Raw genomic sequence first — 20,274 nt, forward strand, 5'->3', positions numbered from 1 at the left:
TCACTGCCTGCACCGCTGCGTCGGGGAAGCTGGTGACAGAGGCATTGAGAAATGGTGTCAGGGGGACAACTGGTTGTGGTGAGACTTTCGAGAATCCGTGTGTGAGGAGCGATGCTGAGAGCGGTCGTCCCACGTGCGAAGTCCGGCTGTGGGCAAAGTGATCCCGGCTGAGATCCAGCTGTGTACACGTGGCCCGATGTGCTGATGGTTGATGTAACGCAGCCAGCTTATCTCTCAAAATATCGACAAAAACCCAGCGGAAGGAAGGCAACCAAGGGCAAAGAAGGGAAGTGATGAGGGCAGTGTGCTGTTGAGTGACTTAATTACTTTTTTTCACTTCTTTTTTGCTGTTTGCATCGGTGAGATGTGCGATCCAGCAACCCTAGCCCACCACAACTCCCTGCTAGTGGTGCTGAAAGCTGCAATGTTGGGTTTCCTTATTACAGCCTGCTGATGTGGGTGGACTTTAATCCTGAAGGGATTAATGTTCAGTGGGTAGAAGGGAAGCCGGTAGTTTGAATTGTATGGTTCATTTATTTAATAAAAATAATATATAAATAGCATACTAAACACTTGTGCCATCACAGAGCTTTACTGAAAGAGTATCTAAGCTGAGCAGAAAAACAAAAGCAACACATGAAGGAAAAGCATGTACTTAATCCTTCTGGACATCCTGTATTCTGCAATAGGAGAGACCTTGGGCCTCAGCCCCTACATTTTTTTTTTTTCTCCATCACAGTTTGAGTAGCTTCTCCTCACTTGTCAGCGAAGTTGGGTGCCCCAGCGCAGCAATATCTGTGGGAGCTTCAGGTATCATGCAAAACTGTTGAGTATAGAAAAGCAAATGTTAAATGGATAAAATTCTGTGTGTGTCACCAGCATGCAGGCACACACATGCATATGTAAATTAATTTCAGATCTGGAGATGTAAATTCAGCTGGTGGTTGGTATCCTCTGTGCTGTGAATGTTCCAACAACGCATACCAACCAGTAGAAGTAATAACCAGAAGGTCAGGAAAAAAATGGTAACGTGGCCATTGCCTAAATTCTCAGTTAAAGCCACTGAAGCAAAGGCTGAGGCTTGGAAATGGAATTTTAGAAGATGCTTCATGGACACACAACTGTCTGGATGAGCCATGTCTCAAAAGGCCACTGCTCATCAAGGTAAAGTTTTACAGGGATTTCTACAGAGAAAATGAGTGTTACAGTCTTAATCCTGAACTTGCATGACTCCTGTAATTTCCATAAAGCGTGCAATCTCGAGGATTGGATGTGATCTGTCAGGCAGATAATGTGCAGATACCTGCTGCAGGAAACAGATGGATGCCAGCCGCCTCTCTTTCTATAGGATAATCCCTATCATTGAGTGGAGCACATTAACATGCTTTCACTTCATCCGACCAAAAAGCTCTCTATCAGCGTGTACTTACACAGAGGAGAAAGTTCAGTTGAGAGAGTGCCCTCTGGATTTGCCTGCCAGCATCTTCCAAATATTTGCAGTTCTGTCATCCTTGGATTTGCAGACTGAGCAGTGCTGAGCACTTTAGCTTGGTCCAGCAAGCTATGCTTTGCTTGAGCATCAGTCAAAGCGACTCAATTGACTTTAAGATGTTGGTGATGTGTTTCTCTGTGCGCAGACTAGAGCTCAACAGACAGGCTGAAACCTAAGCAAGCAGCATATTACTTTTACATATACAGGTCCATCGTATCCAGGAATCCCTTCAATGCTCATTTCTCCCCTTTCCTGTGTCTTGCGTTCTATAGAGGTTGCAGAGAATAGTTAAAGAAGGTATTTCAGTTCTCCAGCAGCCCCTTGGAAGCCTACCTTTGTAAGGATGATTATAAAAATAGCTTCACACAAACACTGAAGGGTGCTTACGAGCAAAAAGTCAGTTTATGTTTAAATGACACCATCTCACCAAGCTGCGCTGCAATGGGCGTCATTGTTGCACAGCAAGTACCTGGCCTCAGTTCATAAAATAAGTATTTGTAGCAAGCATCTTTGAAATCCCATGATTATTTTTTTTCTTTTCAGCTAAATACATGGAAGGAATTAACATCAGCTCTGTGAATCTGACATTTCATTCTAGGCGTTAAACATTTTGAGGAGACTTCAAGATTTAATTGAAAGTTATTAAGCCGGTGCCTTTTATCCTGAGTGTCTCTATGTCAGATACGAAATAAATTGTGGTTTTGAAAGTTCATGGCAAAAAATAATCCTAAAAATGTACTGAGTTTTATGATAAATTTATATTGCTGACATGTTGCAATCTTTCAAGATTTTTCTCCAACTCACACTGACTTAAGGGAGATAAGCCTACTGAAATCAATGGTTTTATTGTTGTTATTACAGTTATCTGCATAGTTTAGATTTGGTACAACATATCCTCCAATAATGTTTTCCAAATTAAAGCCTAATCCTATTTCCTTTGAAGCTGGTTAGCAGAAGCCTACTGGTTTCAATGGGAGGACAATTCCTTCTTGTGAATAAGGAAAAGCATTTACATAAAATAACAATGTCAGAAATGAAGAATTCCCTAGTGGTGTCTGCAAACTTGGAGAGCTGAAATTCTCGCCAAATGTTTATTTCAGAAACAATGAAACACTGCATTTTTTACACTGACATGAACAACTAGAATGATGCAAATTACCTAAAAAAGCCGTTATTTAAGGTTTTCTACATCCACTCTGACATTGCCTTGCTTTTCTTCTCTGATTTTTACTTCTTGGCATTCTTATACATGTTGTGAAGGACACTGGTTAAATATTTGCTCTAGTGATTTTTATTCCCGTAGTGACAAGTATAATACTGATTGCAAAGCTGACAATATGCTAAAAATGAAAAGGAAATATTTCCACATATTAGTGATAGACTTTCTCTATTTATCATTATTTTCCAATCCCATTGCTATTGCATATGAGCACAGAAAGTTTCTTATGCCCGGTTTTTATTCATACATTCAATTTGCTTAATGCCATCTGGCTTCACATTTAAGAGCGTGGAAATTTGAAAGGCACAGCATTATTTCTAAAGCTGCATAGTACCTGTGCTTATTCCATTATAAAATTGGTATTTTTCATTTTGGAGCTTCTGGTATTTTATTATGCCTTGTATCTGTCCAATCGCAATATATAGCAATGATTCATGACATATTTCCTTACGGAACTGGTGGTGTACGCTTCCAAGCAGTTAAAAGAGAATACTCTCGGGAATATTAACAACGCTCGTGAGCATAACATAATGAAACCTATTTTCATCACTGGGATTGCTTTTCAGCTGTTTGAGAGCTGTAAGGGACTTGGGCACAGGCTCTACCACGTTCACCCCAAGGGAGCTTCCAGGCAGCAAGAGACAAACCTAGCTGGAGACTGTCCCCTGCTGCCTCTGGGTGGATGGAGCCGTTCCTGAGCTGGTCATGCAGCCAGGGCGCAGTCGGCTGGCTCAGGTCCTGGTGCAGGATGCGGGCTGCTCCAAGCTGGGCTGGGAGCAGGGCTTGCACTGGGCGTGCAAAACCACCAGTCGCTTGCTACAGTCATCTGGACAAACTGCTGCAGCCTTGGCACTCAGCGAGATCGACAGTCAGATTTAACCTGTTTAAGTGAAGTTGGGTTGAGGTGAACATGTGCCAGGACAATTCTTCACTTCTCCCAGAGAAGGGCACCATTCTGTCGCCAGCCCTCCTAGCTCCCTCCTGCCTCTTGGTGCTGCTCCATCCCCAGCCCATTCCCCTGCCAATCCCTCCTTGCAGCAGTGCTGCCCTCTGTTCCTTCGTGCAGAGGTTTTTTGGGGCATTCCCCCGGATCAAGAAGTGCTACATAAGTGGGTTTCAAACTGGGGGAGCAGAAGGCAGCCGGTGCAGGAGCAGACCTCCCTCTCTCTCAGGCACTGCTCTATCCTGTGCCAGCTGGCAGGAATGCAGTAGCGCTTCAGAGCTCTAAAATAAAATGAAAAATATGAAAGCTACTGATATAGTTTTATTTCTAACAAAGACAAGGCCACAGAATTGTCATCCTTTCCACAACTAAAGCAAAGGGAGGGACTACAGGAGGACACAGCTCTCTCTTTTTGTATAGTAACAGAGACTGAGGCTTCCCTTACCCTTTCTGCTTTGGACTAGCCAGTTTGTGATGCAGTCTGTGAGATGCTACATTTCAAGCTCCAGGGCTTAAGCCAATATCTACCGCTCAACAATCAAGAACCTAGTGTGGGAGGCATTACTTCCCTCTGGCCACTATGGGATTCTTCCTTCCTTCCTCAAAATGTGCAGCGTGGTGCTGACTCCTGTCAGAAACAGGATATTGCAGCAGACAGACTTGCCTTGAGCCAGTCAGGCTCTTCTGCTGATCCTAAAATGTAGGTGCAGAGATGGTAATTACCAAGAAACTTGTGTTTTCAAGTTTATCAAGTCAGAAGGGCTAAGGCTGCATGCGGCCTCAGAAAAGTAAGTTCCTTGTCATCACCTCAGGAAGAAACCTCGAGGAACGCCAGCCTTACCCACCAGGCCGGTGAGCTAGAGGAGCCCAACAAGAGTCCTCACCAAACCCAGTGTCTGGATATCATCCCATCACCTTGACGCTCCTGGGTTAGTTTCCTCTGACAAACCCCAGCCTTCCCATGAGCCAGCTAGACAAATCAGCTCAGCATACAGGGCAACTTCTGCATCAACGCTCCCCCAGCGAGATGAGGGATCGGCTTACTAACATCCTAAATGCCATGCCTCGACATCACTGCAACCACGAGGCCTAGCCAAGGATTTCATAGGGTCTCTGTGTTATATTTATGGCTCAATCCCAGCTGCACCCCGCACCTGAAGGGCAGCCAGTGGGGAGGAGACAGGGCCAGGACCCTCACGTCAAGGCCTTTGCGTCCGCCCAGCAAAGGGGACACACTGGAAAACGCCAAAGTGATCGCACTCCACACAAATTCCCCACTCCTCCAACAGAGGCCATCCACCTTCAGGGCCGCGGGCCTGAGGAGGGCTGCTGTTCTGAAGGAAACATCTGACTCATCCTAACCTTGGCACCGATTTATATGCCTGCGTTGGTTTAAGTTTTCAAGAAGTCTTTGCAAAAGAAACAACCGGCTTACTCTAAATTGACGAAAAGTGTAAAAATGACACTTTTATTTGCATTTCAGGGCTCCTGAAAGCGGAGGTGAGGGCCCCGCCAGCTCTAGCCCTTGGCACCGTGCTGCCTGGATGTTAACCGGAGCAGGACTTGGGCCCAGGCAGGTTTTTTACACGAGAACGGCTCCGGGAGCGGGCTGACAGCGCCGGTCCCTGCCAAGGCCAGGCAGGGGCTGGGTGTGCCCGTGTTTTCTCTGCGAGTTCCATTACATGGAAACCCTACAGGAAGCCCTCGCCCGTTGGGCTACCAAGGAAAATTAAAGTGCTGGAAAATAAAAAGAAAGAAGAGAACCATCGAACCACACTTTCCAGACCTAAATTTGGTCCGGCTTCCCCTGGGCCTCTCTGCCGCAGGTGCCCGCGCCTCACGGCGGGGCCGCTGCCGCCCGCCCGGGGGCTTCGCCCTGCGAGCCGAGGCCTCCCCGCGCGGCTCGGGGGGCGGCGGGGCCGGGCCGGGCCGAGCCGTGTCGGGGCGGAGGGGCCGCCCCCGGGGCCGGCGGGGAAAGGGGAGGGGAGCTCGGGGCGCCACCGCCCCCCGCCCCGCCCCGCCGCGCCCCATGGTGCCGGCGCGGGGCTGAGGCAGAGGCTGCGGGGCCGGCGGGGCGCTCAGAGCCGCGCCCGCCGCCGCCGGGCATGGAGGGTGCCGAGGCGGCCGTCCCCGGCAGCAGCAGCCCCGCGCAGCCCCGCTGCTCCTCCTGCGGCTCCGGGCCCGGCGGTGGCGAGGCTGCGGCTGCGGCTGCAGCGGCCATGGAGGAGCCGCTCGGGGAGGCTCCGTCGCCGGGGGTCGCGGCGGGGCCGAGGAAGCAGCAGGGGGTGAAGCGGCATCACCACAAGCACAACCTGAAGCATCGCTACGAGCTGCAGGAGACCTTGGGCAAAGGCACCTACGGCAAAGTCAAGCGGGCCATCGAGCGGTTTTCTGGCAGAGTGGTAAGGCGGGGGGACGGGGGTTTTCTGGGGGTCCCCGGGGACGGTGGGTCTGGGAGCCCCCCGTGGGGACGAGGCTTCGCCTGCGGTGCGGGTCCGGGGCAGAAGCTGCCGCATTTTGGGTGCTGGGGTGGTGCCGTAGTAAGGCATCGGGGCATTTAAAATTGATGTGTTGTTATTGGAAAAAAAAACAGGGTGGCTTACTGCTCTTGTTTTGCTTTTACACGAGTCCCTTCCGTGCACGGTGATTCTTTCCCAAGTGGAAATTAGCGCGGTAGCGAAACCTGTCATGCTCCCGGCTAGCCAAAGCGGCTCACAAAGTCCTGTCAGAATGGCAAACGTCAGTCCGTTGGTCAAAGCCGCCGTGATTCAGTCATATTTTAGTGACCCAAACTTTGCTGACACCTAAAAAAAAATCGCAGGGACTGCAACCCCAGCCCCATTGGTTTTTACGACCCGTTTCACTGCTCGGTTGTGCCGGCTGGCTCGAGACTTAAAGCAGCCCGGAGGTTGTCCTGCAATAACTCAGCTGCAGCATTTCCTCGCTGGTACAGCGCTCCGGCAGAGCACAAAAATGCGATTGAAGAAACGCACACGTTAGCCAGAGTTATTGTCATTTTCCCTCCGCTGAAATATGTAACCGCTCTCAGAGGACAAGCGAACGAGAGGCAGGCGTTGCGTTAAGGGCTGCCCAGAGAAATAGATGCTTTTCCAAAGAGGTCCTAGCACAGCTTTTCATATGAAGGAGACTAATTGAGTTTTCACTAGACTTCATCTAAAACCAAGGCATTTCCCTAGTGACATTACAGGTTTTGTTTCATTTGTCTCTCTGTTTCGCTTGTCTGGGAGCTCAACGCGCACCCAGAGGCAGAAGCAACTGTAAAACAGCAAAGGGAATTGCAGATGCAGCGGCTTTAATAAGAGACATTTACTTTGCAACTGAATATCTTTGTGTCGACAGTGAAAATGAGGTTTCAGCCAAGCTGTGGAGTCATATCATGTATGCTTTCAGTTTATTAGCTCATTTGGAGGCTGGCTAAAGAGAAACCAGAGATGGACATCTCCGCACATGCTCACTCCAAGTATATGATTTTTAAAGTTTGCTGCCTTGGCTGTTTTACAGCGTCAGGCTAACAAAAGCTCCAGGGCTATATTATTTACTTACTATTATTTCGTAAGCAGATAATTTATGAGTTTCATTACGTGATGCAGTAAATAAGAGAATACATCAAAAAATCATTTGAAAAGACTCGATCAATTAAAAAAAATGGCTGTATTGTAAATGAGATTTGGTTTTGTGAAGGGTCCTGACTGAAGAGAGGATGTAGCATAGATGCGTATCTAAGTTAACAGCACACCTGTGGTTTTTTTGTCCTTTGCTATTGTCAAGCGCTTCAGCTCTATAGCTAAAGGTACTTCAGTGATATGGTCTGAACTGAATTTATATGGCTAATGCCATCTCGAAATGGAGAGAGGGAAAATCAAAATACCATTGTGATCTCAAATGCCATAAAAATGTTACACTCGCTCTATCAGCTGGTATGTAGAAGCTAAACAAAGCCTCACAGGGGTGTTAGTTTTATGCTACAGTAATATAACCCTTGGCGTGTGGCACTTCATAATTATTAACTAGTCTACAGGCAAGTTGTGGCGCAACGTGTCTGTTTGAACTTTAACATCTGTGAGCGTATGTAAAATATCCACATTTTGTCTGTTTACAGAATAAAAGCTAGTTGTTGGGAATCCGGCCAGACCTAAGCGAGCAGAAAACGCTTCTTGCTTTCTGACGGTTTTCCTGTCTGGCTGTTGCACTGAGCACTGGTGGCTCTCCATGGATGAGACAAGCGCTGGCAGAATGACTGCTCAGAGAGGCACAGAGCTTCCCCTCATTTTTTTCTCCCCTTCTCTTCCCATTCCTCTCCTGTGATCTTATTAGTGGCCAGCATTGGCAGCACGCACGAGCAGGTTGGCCTGGCTGTGGCGGTGTGTCCAGCAGGGGGATGCAGGAGAGAGCGCTGTGGCTGACACCGCTTCCACTGCAAGTTGTCTGACAACCCACGGCCAGGTAGCTGCAGTCCCAAGGTTGCTGCAGTCCAGCCTGTTGGCTTCCTGTTCTGCTACTGGTTTAGCTAACCGTCTTTTTCCTAAGCAGCAACTGGGAGCTGTATGGTAGCAGATTGCAAAGCTGGACCGGGGAAGTGGCGCTGTGTTCCCAGTCATCAGCCCTCTCCATCCCTCTCCTGCTTGGTCTTTCCACTTTTCTCATCTGTTAACATCTCTTTGGCTGTATGGTGTTTCGTAAAGAGATTTGCACGATTAGCTGGGCTTTTAATGTGAAACACGAACACTGGGTTTGTTGTCATCCATATGGCAACAATAAACTGCTCATGAGTGAAACAGAAATTGGCAAATGTGAGTTAATGAAGTAAAGCCAAGGTGCGAAGACAGTTCAGTCCGAGGTACATGTATGCTCTCGTCTTGTGCCGTTGCAGGATTGCAGTTGGCTAGAATGGAAGTAGTATTTGTTGCTTATTAACAGGCTTACAGGTTTATTCAAACTGGTGTAGTTTCTTTGTCTTTCCTCTTAGCCCAGTGAAACGTGATCATAAAGTTTCCTGCCATAAAGCTCCAGGGTAGCTTGCACGATATATATGTCGTTTATTATTGGAAACAACTTAGGTGAATTTGTGTACTAGTTACCACAGTGACTGCAGACAGTGCTGTGTGCTGCACGAAGCCGTTAAAATAATGCCCACCACATGACGTACGAGGTGCCTAATTTCGCCAGCAAGATTTCCTTCATTAGTACTGGCTCAGTATGCACCGTGTAACTTATGATATTTTAAATTAAGGCACCTGCTAGTGAGTGTAGGGATGAAGAGATGATATTGCAGGCCTGTGAAGTGACACTCACGTTGACATTTCTGTGGGTGTTTTCTCCACTTGTCATCTTGCACATGTTAAAGCAAAGAACTGAGCTTTTGTTCATGGTGTATATTCAGGCTTTGCTAGCCAAGAAATCCCCAGCTACACTTATGTCAGCATTAGATAAGTTGCGCATCGACCGCCTCCGGCTGATCCTGTGCTTGGTGTGCGAAGGATGACACTGCTGGGCTCCTCGGCGGCCGAAAGGTTCAGCTGGAGCAAGTTTTTCTTGCAGTGTGATTTTCCCCATTGCAAGATCCGCGAGCTTTTCGCCCTCCCTTTCCTTAGGCTGCACTTGGGAGGCAATGGGGAGCAGCTGCAGGGGCCTCCTCTCTCCCTTCTGAGCCAGGACATCTTTTCTTCCTCCTCACCAGCAGGTGGAGGAAGCACTATTCTTCTCCAGCCGCTCCTCCAGAAAGTTAATTATTTTGGGAATTGATGACAAGCTGCAGCCCGACATGAAAAGCAGGCGTGCGGCGCATATTTGTGCGGGCGTGTTACGGTTCGTGGTGCATGCTGTTTCTCTCTGCAGCGTAGAAGTGCAGGTGGAAGGATGTTGCCAAATTATGTTGGTTTCCGAATTAAAATCCAGTAAGAAAAACAAACTTTAGATCAACAGAAATATTTTCAGTTGCAACTCCAGTGAACATCTTTGCTTTGAAACAGCTCTGCTTCGCGGCAATTTCGGAGAGTTGCACAGGGTTTGGAAACTATGCAACAGGAGCAGATTACATGAAAGCAGGACCTGTGCTTTGCTGCCTTTAGTTCTGTGTGTTACTACAAAAGTAAAACATGAACACCAGCAATGACAGCTCTGTCATGTCAGGAATTAACGCTTTGTGTGCTGCTCAGCCGCTTGCTTGTTGGCGGTGTGTTTTTTAAGGGTTCCAGATAAGGTTAAATTGTGCTCGTGAGTCACCAGGGATGGTGAAGGCCAGGCGGGGCACTTGTCCCAATTCCCTTCCCTGTTTTGCTGATGCTATAAGGAGGATGGGGGCTGTCCACTGCCTTCAAGTACCTATCAAGAACTGGACTCTTCTAGTCAATAAAACTCCCATGTTAAAATCATGTTCACGTTGCAAAGTCAAACTCCACAAATAGAAAATGTTGGTGTTCTTTTCTTCCCTCTTAGGTATGTGAATTATCTTACCATCTTTAATGACAAGTTATACTTCCATTTTTTCCTGAGAACTGCTTCATTTGGCACCTGGGCCACTACTCCATACTGATTTTTATCTCGATCCTTCAGTACAGATCCTGTGCAGAATGATGTCCAAATCTGAGGCTGTTTATTTTTTTTAAGATTCTTTGTTGTTCTTATTAGGATATCTTCCTTTATTGCAGACACCGGTGGAAGTATCTACACAGCACTGCTGTGATGTGAAGTGCTCATACAGTACTTTGCACAGCAGGATCCTGATTCATGAATGTGGCTTCTACAGCTATGATAATACACTTGAATAATAGTAACAATGGCTTGTATCATTACCCTGTTTTATACGTGAGAAAGAAAAACTTACAGATTAAAGCCAAAACCATCATAAGTATCAGCTCATTTTGAGTGCATAACCTAACACCTGATTTTTTTCCAGCCATGTAGTGTACGTAACATCAGGGTCCTACAGATGACAGCCTCCTCCTGCAGAGCTCCGTCACTCTTTCCTTCTGGGCTCTCCCTACACCGGGCTTTTGTCCTGGCATGACATTCGGCGTCAGTCTCCACTCCTGACCCCTTTGCATTCTCCTCGTGCTCCTGCCTCTTGCTTTGTTCTACGTGCCAGTGCTGTGACCCGCGCCGAAAGCGCGGCCGTGCTCACGGTGCCAGAGCTGGGAGCTGCCGGCGGGCTCCGTGCACCTCTGCAGCCATGTGGGGCCAGGTGCTGCCCAGTGGGAGAGGGGTCCTTGCACAAACCTAGTGCCAAAACCTAACTGTTTGCACATCTTGAAGAAAGGAAAAAAATGTGTGCTTTTTAGGGACTCGTAATGTGACCAAATCTGGACATGTTTTCATGGTGCTGAAAGCATGTTAGTGAAACCTGGGCTGTCCTTCATAAAAATTTTTACAATTTAAAAACAAACAAAAACAAACAAACAAAAAAAGACATAGAAATTCTAGATCTAGAATGAATGCCAGCTTGAAACAGTATTTGGGCTTGCACATGGCTTTGTTGTTAATTTATTTGTACCACCCCTAGTTATTATCTGTGAGAATGATTAAAAGGGGAAGAAAAAACCCACTAAATTTGATCTAATGTGATTCACCATGAATACTGTAAGCTTATTGCAATAAGAGTTGCCACCTGATTATATAAAATGACTTCAGTCTTCACAAAAACACTTGACTAACTGAAATGTCAAAGATGACTTGAATATTGAGAGCTGCAAACAGAAACAACTGATTACAGCATGCAGGCCATGAGGTGAGAGGCACCTCCAGTCCTTGTTGGAGAGGTGGATTTGTACAGAGGAGCGCAGGTCAGTGGTATAAAAGTCTGAAAACTCTGGCTAGCCAGCAAGGGGTCATCTGAATACGTTAGCTTGTCAAATCTTTTACCAAATTAAAGAACGGCATGTTCTTTCTGAGCTTTGAATGGGCATCAAGTAAAATTCCTTTGAAGATTTTGTACTGTCTTACAGGTGAATGAATTACAGAGCTTCTCTGCTCGCAGTGCTTCTGCTTTTCTTTTTCTGTTTCTTTTTTTTTTTTTAATTGGATTGGACAATTTCAGGCAGGTCAATTTTCTCTGCCTCAGCACATCCCATTGTGAAAGGATGCCGCTTCATACAGAGAAGTTAGGCTAAATGCAGGGGCACATTTTGGCCTGATACACACCTATTGTGAACCTACTAAATGTGAAATTCACAACAGAATTTGAGCCGATGTTTATAGCACAGCCTTCAGCTCAAAACACTGTAAAATGCCTCAGCATTATTGCAAATGGTTTCAAAGCACCATATGCTAGAGAATGCAACAGAATGGAAATTGCTTGTAGAAAGTCTTTCATTAGATATGGATAAAATATACTGTGTTTTTTGGTGGCATGTGTTTTAAAAATTATTATTATTTTTTAAGAACCACAATGTGGATTTGCCATGTGGAGACAATTATTGTATATACTGTAGTTTGGGGTCATACATGTTGAATAAAACGTGTGGAATGTGCAATTCTTGCGAGCAATTGTTTATTCTTTGCAGAACTGTAATCGTAGTTAGTCTGTGTTTTGTCTGGTAAATAAATAACTGGAGAGCCTTTGCTGGACTGAAGAATCTGGAGGGGGCACGTGGTGGCCAAGCAGTGCCAAGGATGAATGCCCTAAGTGGGTTAAAAAAGATCACAGAATCATGCACGTTGGAAGAGACCTTCGAGATCACCTAGTCCAACCTCTGATACATCAGTCTTCAACGCGGGCAGGTCAACATATGTCAAGCCATGATGATCCAATTGCAGACCATATGGGACGCATTTCCAGTGCCCATATGCCAAGGATTCACAAACTGGCTGCTGCCCCTGGCTTTGATGCGGGCATCGCCCTGATTTAGGTCTCAGCCTCCCGTACCGCGCTCAGGTCCCCTCTCTGTCTGCACGAAGCAGGATGCTGACACCAGAGCATCTCCTCCATCTGAACAAACATGCTCCTCACAGAAGGACACTGTCGTCTTCTACACTCTACCTATGTAAAATAAGACCAAAACCATACGTTTTCTGCTCCAGTGCCAGCTGATGCTCCTGAAGGAGCCATGCCTTGGGCTCAGGGTGGGATGGGAGCTCCCAGCGGTGGCAGCAAGGAGCAGTGGTGGCAGCTGCCAGCACCTCAGCAGCTGCCAGCGTGGGCAGCGGTGGAGGCTGCTGCCATTGCCCAGCTCTGACATACAGTTTTGATGGTGTGCATGCTACCGCTGGTGTGCGTGTTAGTGTGGGCATCTCCAGCCTACAGAGAGCACTGGTCTCGTCTCTTGCTTGCATCCTGCCCAAGTCAGGGTTTGTCCCTAAATCGCCCAGACGTGCACCTGCCATTTTATAGAAAATGCTCCTGTTGTTAGCCCTTGATGGGTCACTGTACTTGGCATAGCTGGTATGTCAGAGGAAATGTCTCGCATGAAAAGGTCTCTTCGTAAATATGCATATTATATTTGTCAGCGTTTTCCTCAAATATCTTCCAACAGATGTGGGTACCATGTGTGTCCACTTAATAAACTAAACTCGAAATAATTTCCACTTTGCTAGATATATGGGGAATAGCCAGGAGGGTGGGGAGTGAACTACAAAGCAAGGTAAAAACTGCATATGTGTGCTGTTATGTTTGATGACCAATTCATTAAAGCCATAAGTGTATCCAGGCTTTCAATAGTGTTCTCCTGCTGTTGCTTCCTGCACTCCCTGGCTACAAAATCAGTCTCTATGGCTCTCATTTGTCTTACCCACATGAAAGACTTTGAGCATCTGCAAGTTATGATTTGAGAAGTATCTGCTTTTAAACAGAATGTATTTATCACCATGTCTTCACAGGCAACATGGTACGTTGTATAAATTAGAGGATCCTAGACCTTTGAACACTAGGGGGCTGGGTGAGATATTCCATGAGTCGACGGTGTCTGGCCATCCTGATCAAACATCCTGGACTCACACCAAAAATGCCAGATGTTCAATAGATGTGGGGGCCCTCCTGTAACCTTTGCTGCATGTTGCACTGGGGGATGTGGGGAGGGGGCGAGATCGTAGCCATCCATTGCTCTTACGCTGTTTTAATGCTCTCATATATTTTCTGTTTTGAACTGAACACCGTGAACCAACCCTCAATTCATCCTGTTAAGCCAATACACAGTGTTAATACTTGCAGTGCCTTAACTCTCCGAAGGCAGGTGGGATTTGCTACTAGCTTTGGTACTTTACAAGACATTAGCCCTTAAAACTGTCACTGGTCCATGGCTGGATGCAAGTCCTGGATCTTGCTCAACTGTGACTTTGTTCAGGCTCTGTTCTTGCAGACAGAGGAAAATAATAAAATATTTTAATGGGTGTTTCCTTTAATTTAAAACAACAACAACAAAAACCAGCAACACAGCAGCTTTGGGAAGAGGAAGGGGTTGGCATGGCTGGTATGTTCAAAATAGTCTTGGCCATCTCTAGGTGCATGCAAAATCTCAAAATAAATGCAAGTCTTGTGGTGCATAAGTCATTTGAACGCTGCAGAATCCACTCCAGCAGCTCCTAGCGGCTAGGCCAAAAAAGTCAGTAAGAAGACAGTGCAGGTTGCTCCAGTTAACGTGTGACCACCATCAGTCTTGGGCTATCTCCTCAGCCTTCCCACCTCCCTTGCTGCGTTTCCATCTCACCTCAGCTACACTGATGACGCAACCCTCTCCTCATCCTCCTCTTCATCCCGGCCACCTTCACTGGCCCCACACAGTCTACGTTGTGCCCGAGCGGATGGGGCAGATGAAGAGGGATGAAGGCACACTGGCATTAGGCCACCTGCTTTACTGGGTGGTGATGGGGAGGCTTCCTGTGCTGGGCTGGCTGTCTCTCTGCTAAACCCAGAGCCCTTCAGCTGCCCTGGCCCTGCTGCTGGCATATGGGAAGACTTAAGCAGAATCACTGGAGGAGCCAAATGTCTTTGTTCTGAGGTCTGGCTGCTCGAGGGGCTTGCAATTATGCTAATGTCTCGCTGTGTCAGAGAGCTGAGTCAGCGTGTTTGGGTTTAAGCAGCACTGCCTTGGAATAAAGACAGTAGTTGAGGGATATCAGACTTAAATAAAAATAAAAATCTGTTGTTTCTGTGAAAAGATACCATTGCAAGCTTGGAGACTAAAATTTAGCCGTTCATGGATGGATCAGAAAGATAGGGGTCGTGATGTAGATGGAAATCACAAAGCCCACATACCATGTTTCCCATGCAAACAAAGGCATTTCATCTCTGTTACAATCTCTAATCTCCACAAAACCCCTGATGATGGACGATATCTCCCTTTATTTTAGAGACAAATCTAATTTTAAAAGCGAGCGTGAATATTTTTCGTGGTACTGACCATAACAGTTAGCAATGAAGGTTGGATAAGAATACCTGCTTGAACCTCATAGTACTGAACAAATGTTCCTTTAAAAAAAAAAAGAAAAAAAAAGAATATTTGACATAGGCAACAGTGCTTTGTTGTCATTGATACAAAAAGATTAAGTCTTTCGCACATGCATTTAACAGGAAAAGATGGCAAAGCATTTGTTAAAAAAACAATTCCGGAGGCAGGAGTTTGGAGTTGTCATTTATTTGATTATTTTTGCCATTGTGTTCTGCATGGATCAAACCCGGTCACTGCTGGCGGGGCGTTTGGCTGGGGCAGGGTGCGAGCGCCACCCCGCCACCAGGCAGCTGGGGCGCTCGCGGGACACCTGGTATGGCAGTGTCCTCAGCAGGACCATAGCTCCCACCAAAATACTTCAGCATAGGCAAAATAAGTCTTTGGTGGGTGAGCATGGGAGGGTGCAGTCTCTCTGGTGCTGAGTGCTGCAGCACCACACAGCCTGGAGCATGGGAGAGCTGTGCAACAGCACAAGGCAAAACGCCTGCAAAAAAGCCTGCCAGAAGGCAAAGCTGCTGAGCAGAGTATTTAGCATTCATTAACAAGCAGGACATCTGGGCTGCTATCTGCACTTGACACTTGACTTGTGATAGTAACTGTCAACCAGATTTGGGGGGCAGCTTAGTTGCACTTCTTAGCCATTTTTACCATTCACTTGGTTCTGATACCAATCAGTTAGGCTTGGGCCTAGCTGACGTTACAGGGATAAAACTGAGAGGCTTCCACATTGCCCTCTCATTTTTAACCAGGCCTATACATGAGTCATGCCGTGTCCTTTACGCTACGCTGCCTTTTCCTTTCGTGTAGTCAGCCTTTCCCTCATCTCTGTTTGTTGCTGGGCTTTTGCATGTCATTCATCACCCTGCTGTCGGAGCACCTCACAGACTGCCGTAGCCTCACCGTTGCTCTGTCAGTACGTAGACTCACTCTGTCATTTTTCCCAAAGAGGACATGAGGTGATATCTGCATTTTGGTGCTGCACCAGCTTAGCTGGGCCATGTGGGCCAGCCCCACGCTGCAGGCAGTGCCCATGGTGGGTGCAGTAGTGCCAAGCACAGGCTTCCTTCCCTTGCAGTGTTTACTGGCCTCAGGTGCTGAAACGGGGTGAAATAAAGAAGCAGGCCTCTGCGGGTCGGTCTCCTGTAGGGGTGCATTGCCATAGCTTGATGCTTTGAGCACCAAGGGTGTTTGGTGGTTTCCCTCAGGTCACCCAGCAGGTCTGTGGCAGAGGCACAGAGAGGACCGAGGTGGGCCACAGCTTCAGCACTGGGCCGGGCCTGGCCCTTCCTTCTGCCTGTGTAGCCTCTTCTGCCTTGGGAAGGTGGCTCATCAGCCAAGGTCCTCTGTCATGGCTGCGGTCACACAGCAGAGGGGATGGTGACACTTCTTCCAGAGCCTGCCAGCCGCTGTGCTTGGTCGCTGCTGGGTACCGTGGCAAGTCCTTTAGACCTGGGAGGAGCGCAGGCCTCCGGCTAGGCTGCACATCATGCTTAAATCTGGGCCAGGGACCAGCCCTCTTTTTCAACAACAGGTTTATTTTTCTATGTACAATTTGAGAGTTTTCTGCCAGGTGAAGCAAGTGTATTCTCCCAGTTCATCCTGTCTGGCATCTCATTATGAAAACGCGGTCTAATGGGACCGATGAAATGCTTCATTGTGGATTGCCTATCACTTGTGAGGAATTCATCAGGGAAAGGATTTTCATTCTGTACTTCAGCCTCCTTCCAGCCTTTCTCGGATGAAAAAACTCCGCAGCCATGAATGTAACTGGTTATCGTTATTGGATATCATTACTCACTCACTTGGAGCGTAAAACAAAAACTCGCATCCCCTGTGATGTCGTGGGTGAAATGCTGCTCTCGGTTACATTAACACTGTTGTAAACCGAAGAGTAGAATTTGGCCCGTTGTTTCAATTGAAATAGTTGTTTAACACAGGCAAGGACTAAACAATGCACTTGAAAGCAATTTGTGTTATTGTCTGTAGAGCAGAGCTTGTATTTTATGAACTGGCTGATCATAAAGGCAGCATAAATCATGTAAAGCATTCTCATTTACTTTTTCTTTCTTTTTTCTTTTTGCAGATGGGGCTTGTAGAGTAGAGTTGCAGTCAAATGTCTGCTCCAGGATATTTTAGTTGAACTGTGTGAGTCCATTAAACAAATGTAATGGCTTTTTGGAAAGAAGTGCTGCGTGTTTCAAACCAAATGTTTTACATAGAGAACATCTGGGTAGCGCTGGGTGTTTGTATGTAGAGCACATCAGACAGGAGCCTTAGTGAGCTCAGCTGGGAGGTTGCCTGGGATGTAGTTGTAGGATATGACAGTTCAGTTGTTGTAGGGAATAATTCCTATGAAGTATTGCCATAAACCGAATGTTTGGCACAAACAGCTCTATCTTTGTTTTACTGTACACCCAAGTTATTCTTCTTATCTGCCCAGCAAAACTCTAAACAATGTTTAAACAATGCAGTAAATGTTGGCACCTCATGAGCTGCAGCATGCCCATTAAAGCAAGCTGGAGAAAGCAGCATGAAGGGGGAATTCGGCTCGCTCTGTTTTCAGGGATTCCTGCCACGGACAATGCGGTGTGAGTGAGTGATGAATGCAGTATGTGCAGATGCTGTGGAGGGTTGAGTTGGAAGTGATCAATGTTACAGTGGTGTAGCGTGCCGCTGCTTTGAGGAATGTGAAAACGCAAAACCAGTGAAATCTGCACAATTAGCCTGACATTAGGGTTTGTTGGGGCTACTGGAAGAACTTGAACCTAACTTGAACCTAAATTAATAAGCCTGCTTTTATTTTGTGACATCAAAGGTACTATACTTCCAGGAAATGTAGGAAATGTTGAAAAGAGTTTTATTTGGGTGTCTGTTCTTAAATTATTTCTGCAGTTTAGCTGAGGAATGCACGGCTCAAATGAGATGAAAGTTGTAATTTCCAGAGTAGCGATGCTGCTTCCCCTTTCAGGATTGTTTAAGTAAAAAGTTAAACAAAGTGGGTTAGGCAGTCTTTCGCTCCAGTCCCTTGTGGACAGCAATTCACGTTGCGCAGCACCGCTTTAATAGTTCTGCTCGGTACGACATGATTTGTGGTATTTGCTGAGATGAATTTCTGGACTGAGCAGCGTGAGAGGGAATTGCGCCTCACTCGGAGGAAGGTGGTACATCCAAGTCTGTGCGAAGGTCGCTGGCAGGGTGAAGCGGGAAGCCTGCGCTGCTGCTGTTGCACTACCTAACAACTTCGCTTTTGGCACAGGGACCCCAGAAAGCTGAGTGCTAACTTTCCCTCGTTCGACCGACCCCAGCCAAAGCGCAGGCCAAAAAAGGTGTTTGTGCATGTTGAAGAAGGGGGCAACAGTCCTGGAGATCACGCAGGCTGGGCGAGTTCTCTGCCAAAAGCTTTCCACCTCTTTCTTTAAAAAGAAACGCAAAGCGGTTTGCTGTTTCTCCCCTCCAAGGTTAACTCTCACCATAACTGCTTGTAACAGCTGCCTGTAGTTTTGCACTTCTCTTGTAGCAAGCTAGAATTATGTTTTGAAGGCTGCAAAATTGCATGACAGCCAGCCACTTCTTGGTAGGAAAGCGTAATTCATTTCTCCCTATCACGTCTATTCCAGGCCCGGCTGGCTGTGGGGAGCAAGAGTGTTCCTGTTCCTGTATTATTCTCTCCACTGAGCCATTAGGGTGGCCCTGGTAAATTACTTCTGATAAATAAAAGGGAACAACAGGAGGTTTCTCTACCTTCAGGGGTATAAATATTTCTTAGAAATCAGAGACGGATGGGGAAGAAATGTTAGCAAAGTCCTTTCCTCCCTCTGTAGCAATTCCACCGCCTTCTATCATAAATTCTAGGAGGGTCCCTTCCAAAAAGGGACCATTAAATAGGTAACATCCAGCCTGGCCAGTGCAATACTGGAGCAGTGCTTTTACAAAAACAAATTTAATACTGCAACATGATCTGCAAGCCCTGGAGCAAAATAACCTGGGTGAGGCTTGATACACAAGGTTGCCAATCTTTTTGTTTTCCAAGAGTATTTTTCCAGATAGGATGTGGGTCTACGGTTCACTAGATTCCCACCAGGAAATGTTGTTTATATTTTGGTCCATCTTAGACTGATTTAGTAAATTATACAAGATGTAGGTGCTTCTCATCTGATAGTCCTGTGTCGTTAACCCTTCCGACTATGCTTTTATACACCTCCATGTACCTTCTGTGATATAGTCTCAATGGCCCACCATCCTCGCGCAACGAATGCCTGCTCATTAATGTTAATCCAAAGCCTAAATTCTAAACTCAAGATTAAAGTCTCTGCATGCTTCAAAATTCCACTAAAGGTTATTTAGGAACTTGAGGTGGTCAAGCAGTGTGGTATGGGTATTGGGTTTTGATTAGCGTTGTAGTACCTGGAGGACATTTCTTGAAGAAAGAATCTTCTCAAGTTTTTCATATCCTGTTGATGAAATAACACTTTCTTTCTCCTTTCCATTAACTCTTAGCCTTCTTGGAAGGACTGCAGAACCAGGAGAGCAAAATTAAAGGATCTGCACAATACCAGGTGACATAGCATTTGCGCCAGAAGGGATGTTTTAAAGATGTGCAAAGCTCTTAGCTGTTCTGAGGCTTCCCTGAACTCACAGACACTTCAGGGAAAAGGAGAGAATAAGTTGAATTACATTTGTTTACCCACGACTTCCTCAAGCAGAACTTACCAAGTGAATGAAAATGCACTGTCAGGTGGCTTCTTGGAAAAAAAAAAAAACACGTGTTGTAAAAAAGTGTTTAAACAAAGTCCAACCTCTTTCCTTGTTTAATGTGAATTACAGCCTTGCACTGATATAGCACCTTTCACCTAAACATATGCAAAATCACTTTGGAGACTCTGGTAACTGCTCAGGTTACCATTATTTAGCAGTTATTTAGCAGCACATTGCAATAGTCTGCAGCAGTTGCTTAGAGGGTGTGAATATCTCCATTTCCAACTTAAATTATTGGGAGGAATTACAGGAGACTGTCCTTTTCAGACTGGAACTAGATCCAGGCTCTGGGGCTTTATACTCCTCTTCTCAAGAAAGTCATAAAGGGCTTTTTCTACAGAAGTAGCCAGGACCTTGGTTTTGCATTTCATTCCCAAATCAGTGCCTCGGACAGTGTGCACTCCTACTATGGAGGATTACTTCAGTGTGATTCACTGCTTATTCACAACTGAAAAAACAACTTTGA

At 46.4% G+C, this 20,274-nt stretch overlaps 1 protein-coding gene across 1 annotated transcript in view; it reads left to right on the top strand.

Moving 5' to 3' along the window:
* The first annotated feature begins 5,689 nt into the window (after nucleotides 1–5,689).
* The window catches only part of NUAK1 (NUAK family kinase 1), a 50,561-nt gene continuing 35,976 nt past the window's right edge, over nucleotides 5,690–20,274 (top strand). Inside the window, exon 1 of the mRNA XM_035562277.2 lies at nucleotides 5,690–6,056. Coding sequence (XP_035418170.1) covers nucleotides 5,760–6,056 — 297 coding nt within the window. The 5' untranslated portion in view covers nucleotides 5,690–5,759. The remainder of the gene's footprint in view (nucleotides 6,057–20,274) is intronic.

The sequence above is a fragment of the Cygnus atratus genome, chromosome 1 (genome assembly GCF_013377495.2).
Source record: "Cygnus atratus isolate AKBS03 ecotype Queensland, Australia chromosome 1, CAtr_DNAZoo_HiC_assembly, whole genome shotgun sequence".
In the NCBI taxonomy this organism is placed as follows: Eukaryota; Metazoa; Chordata; class Aves; order Anseriformes; family Anatidae; genus Cygnus; species Cygnus atratus.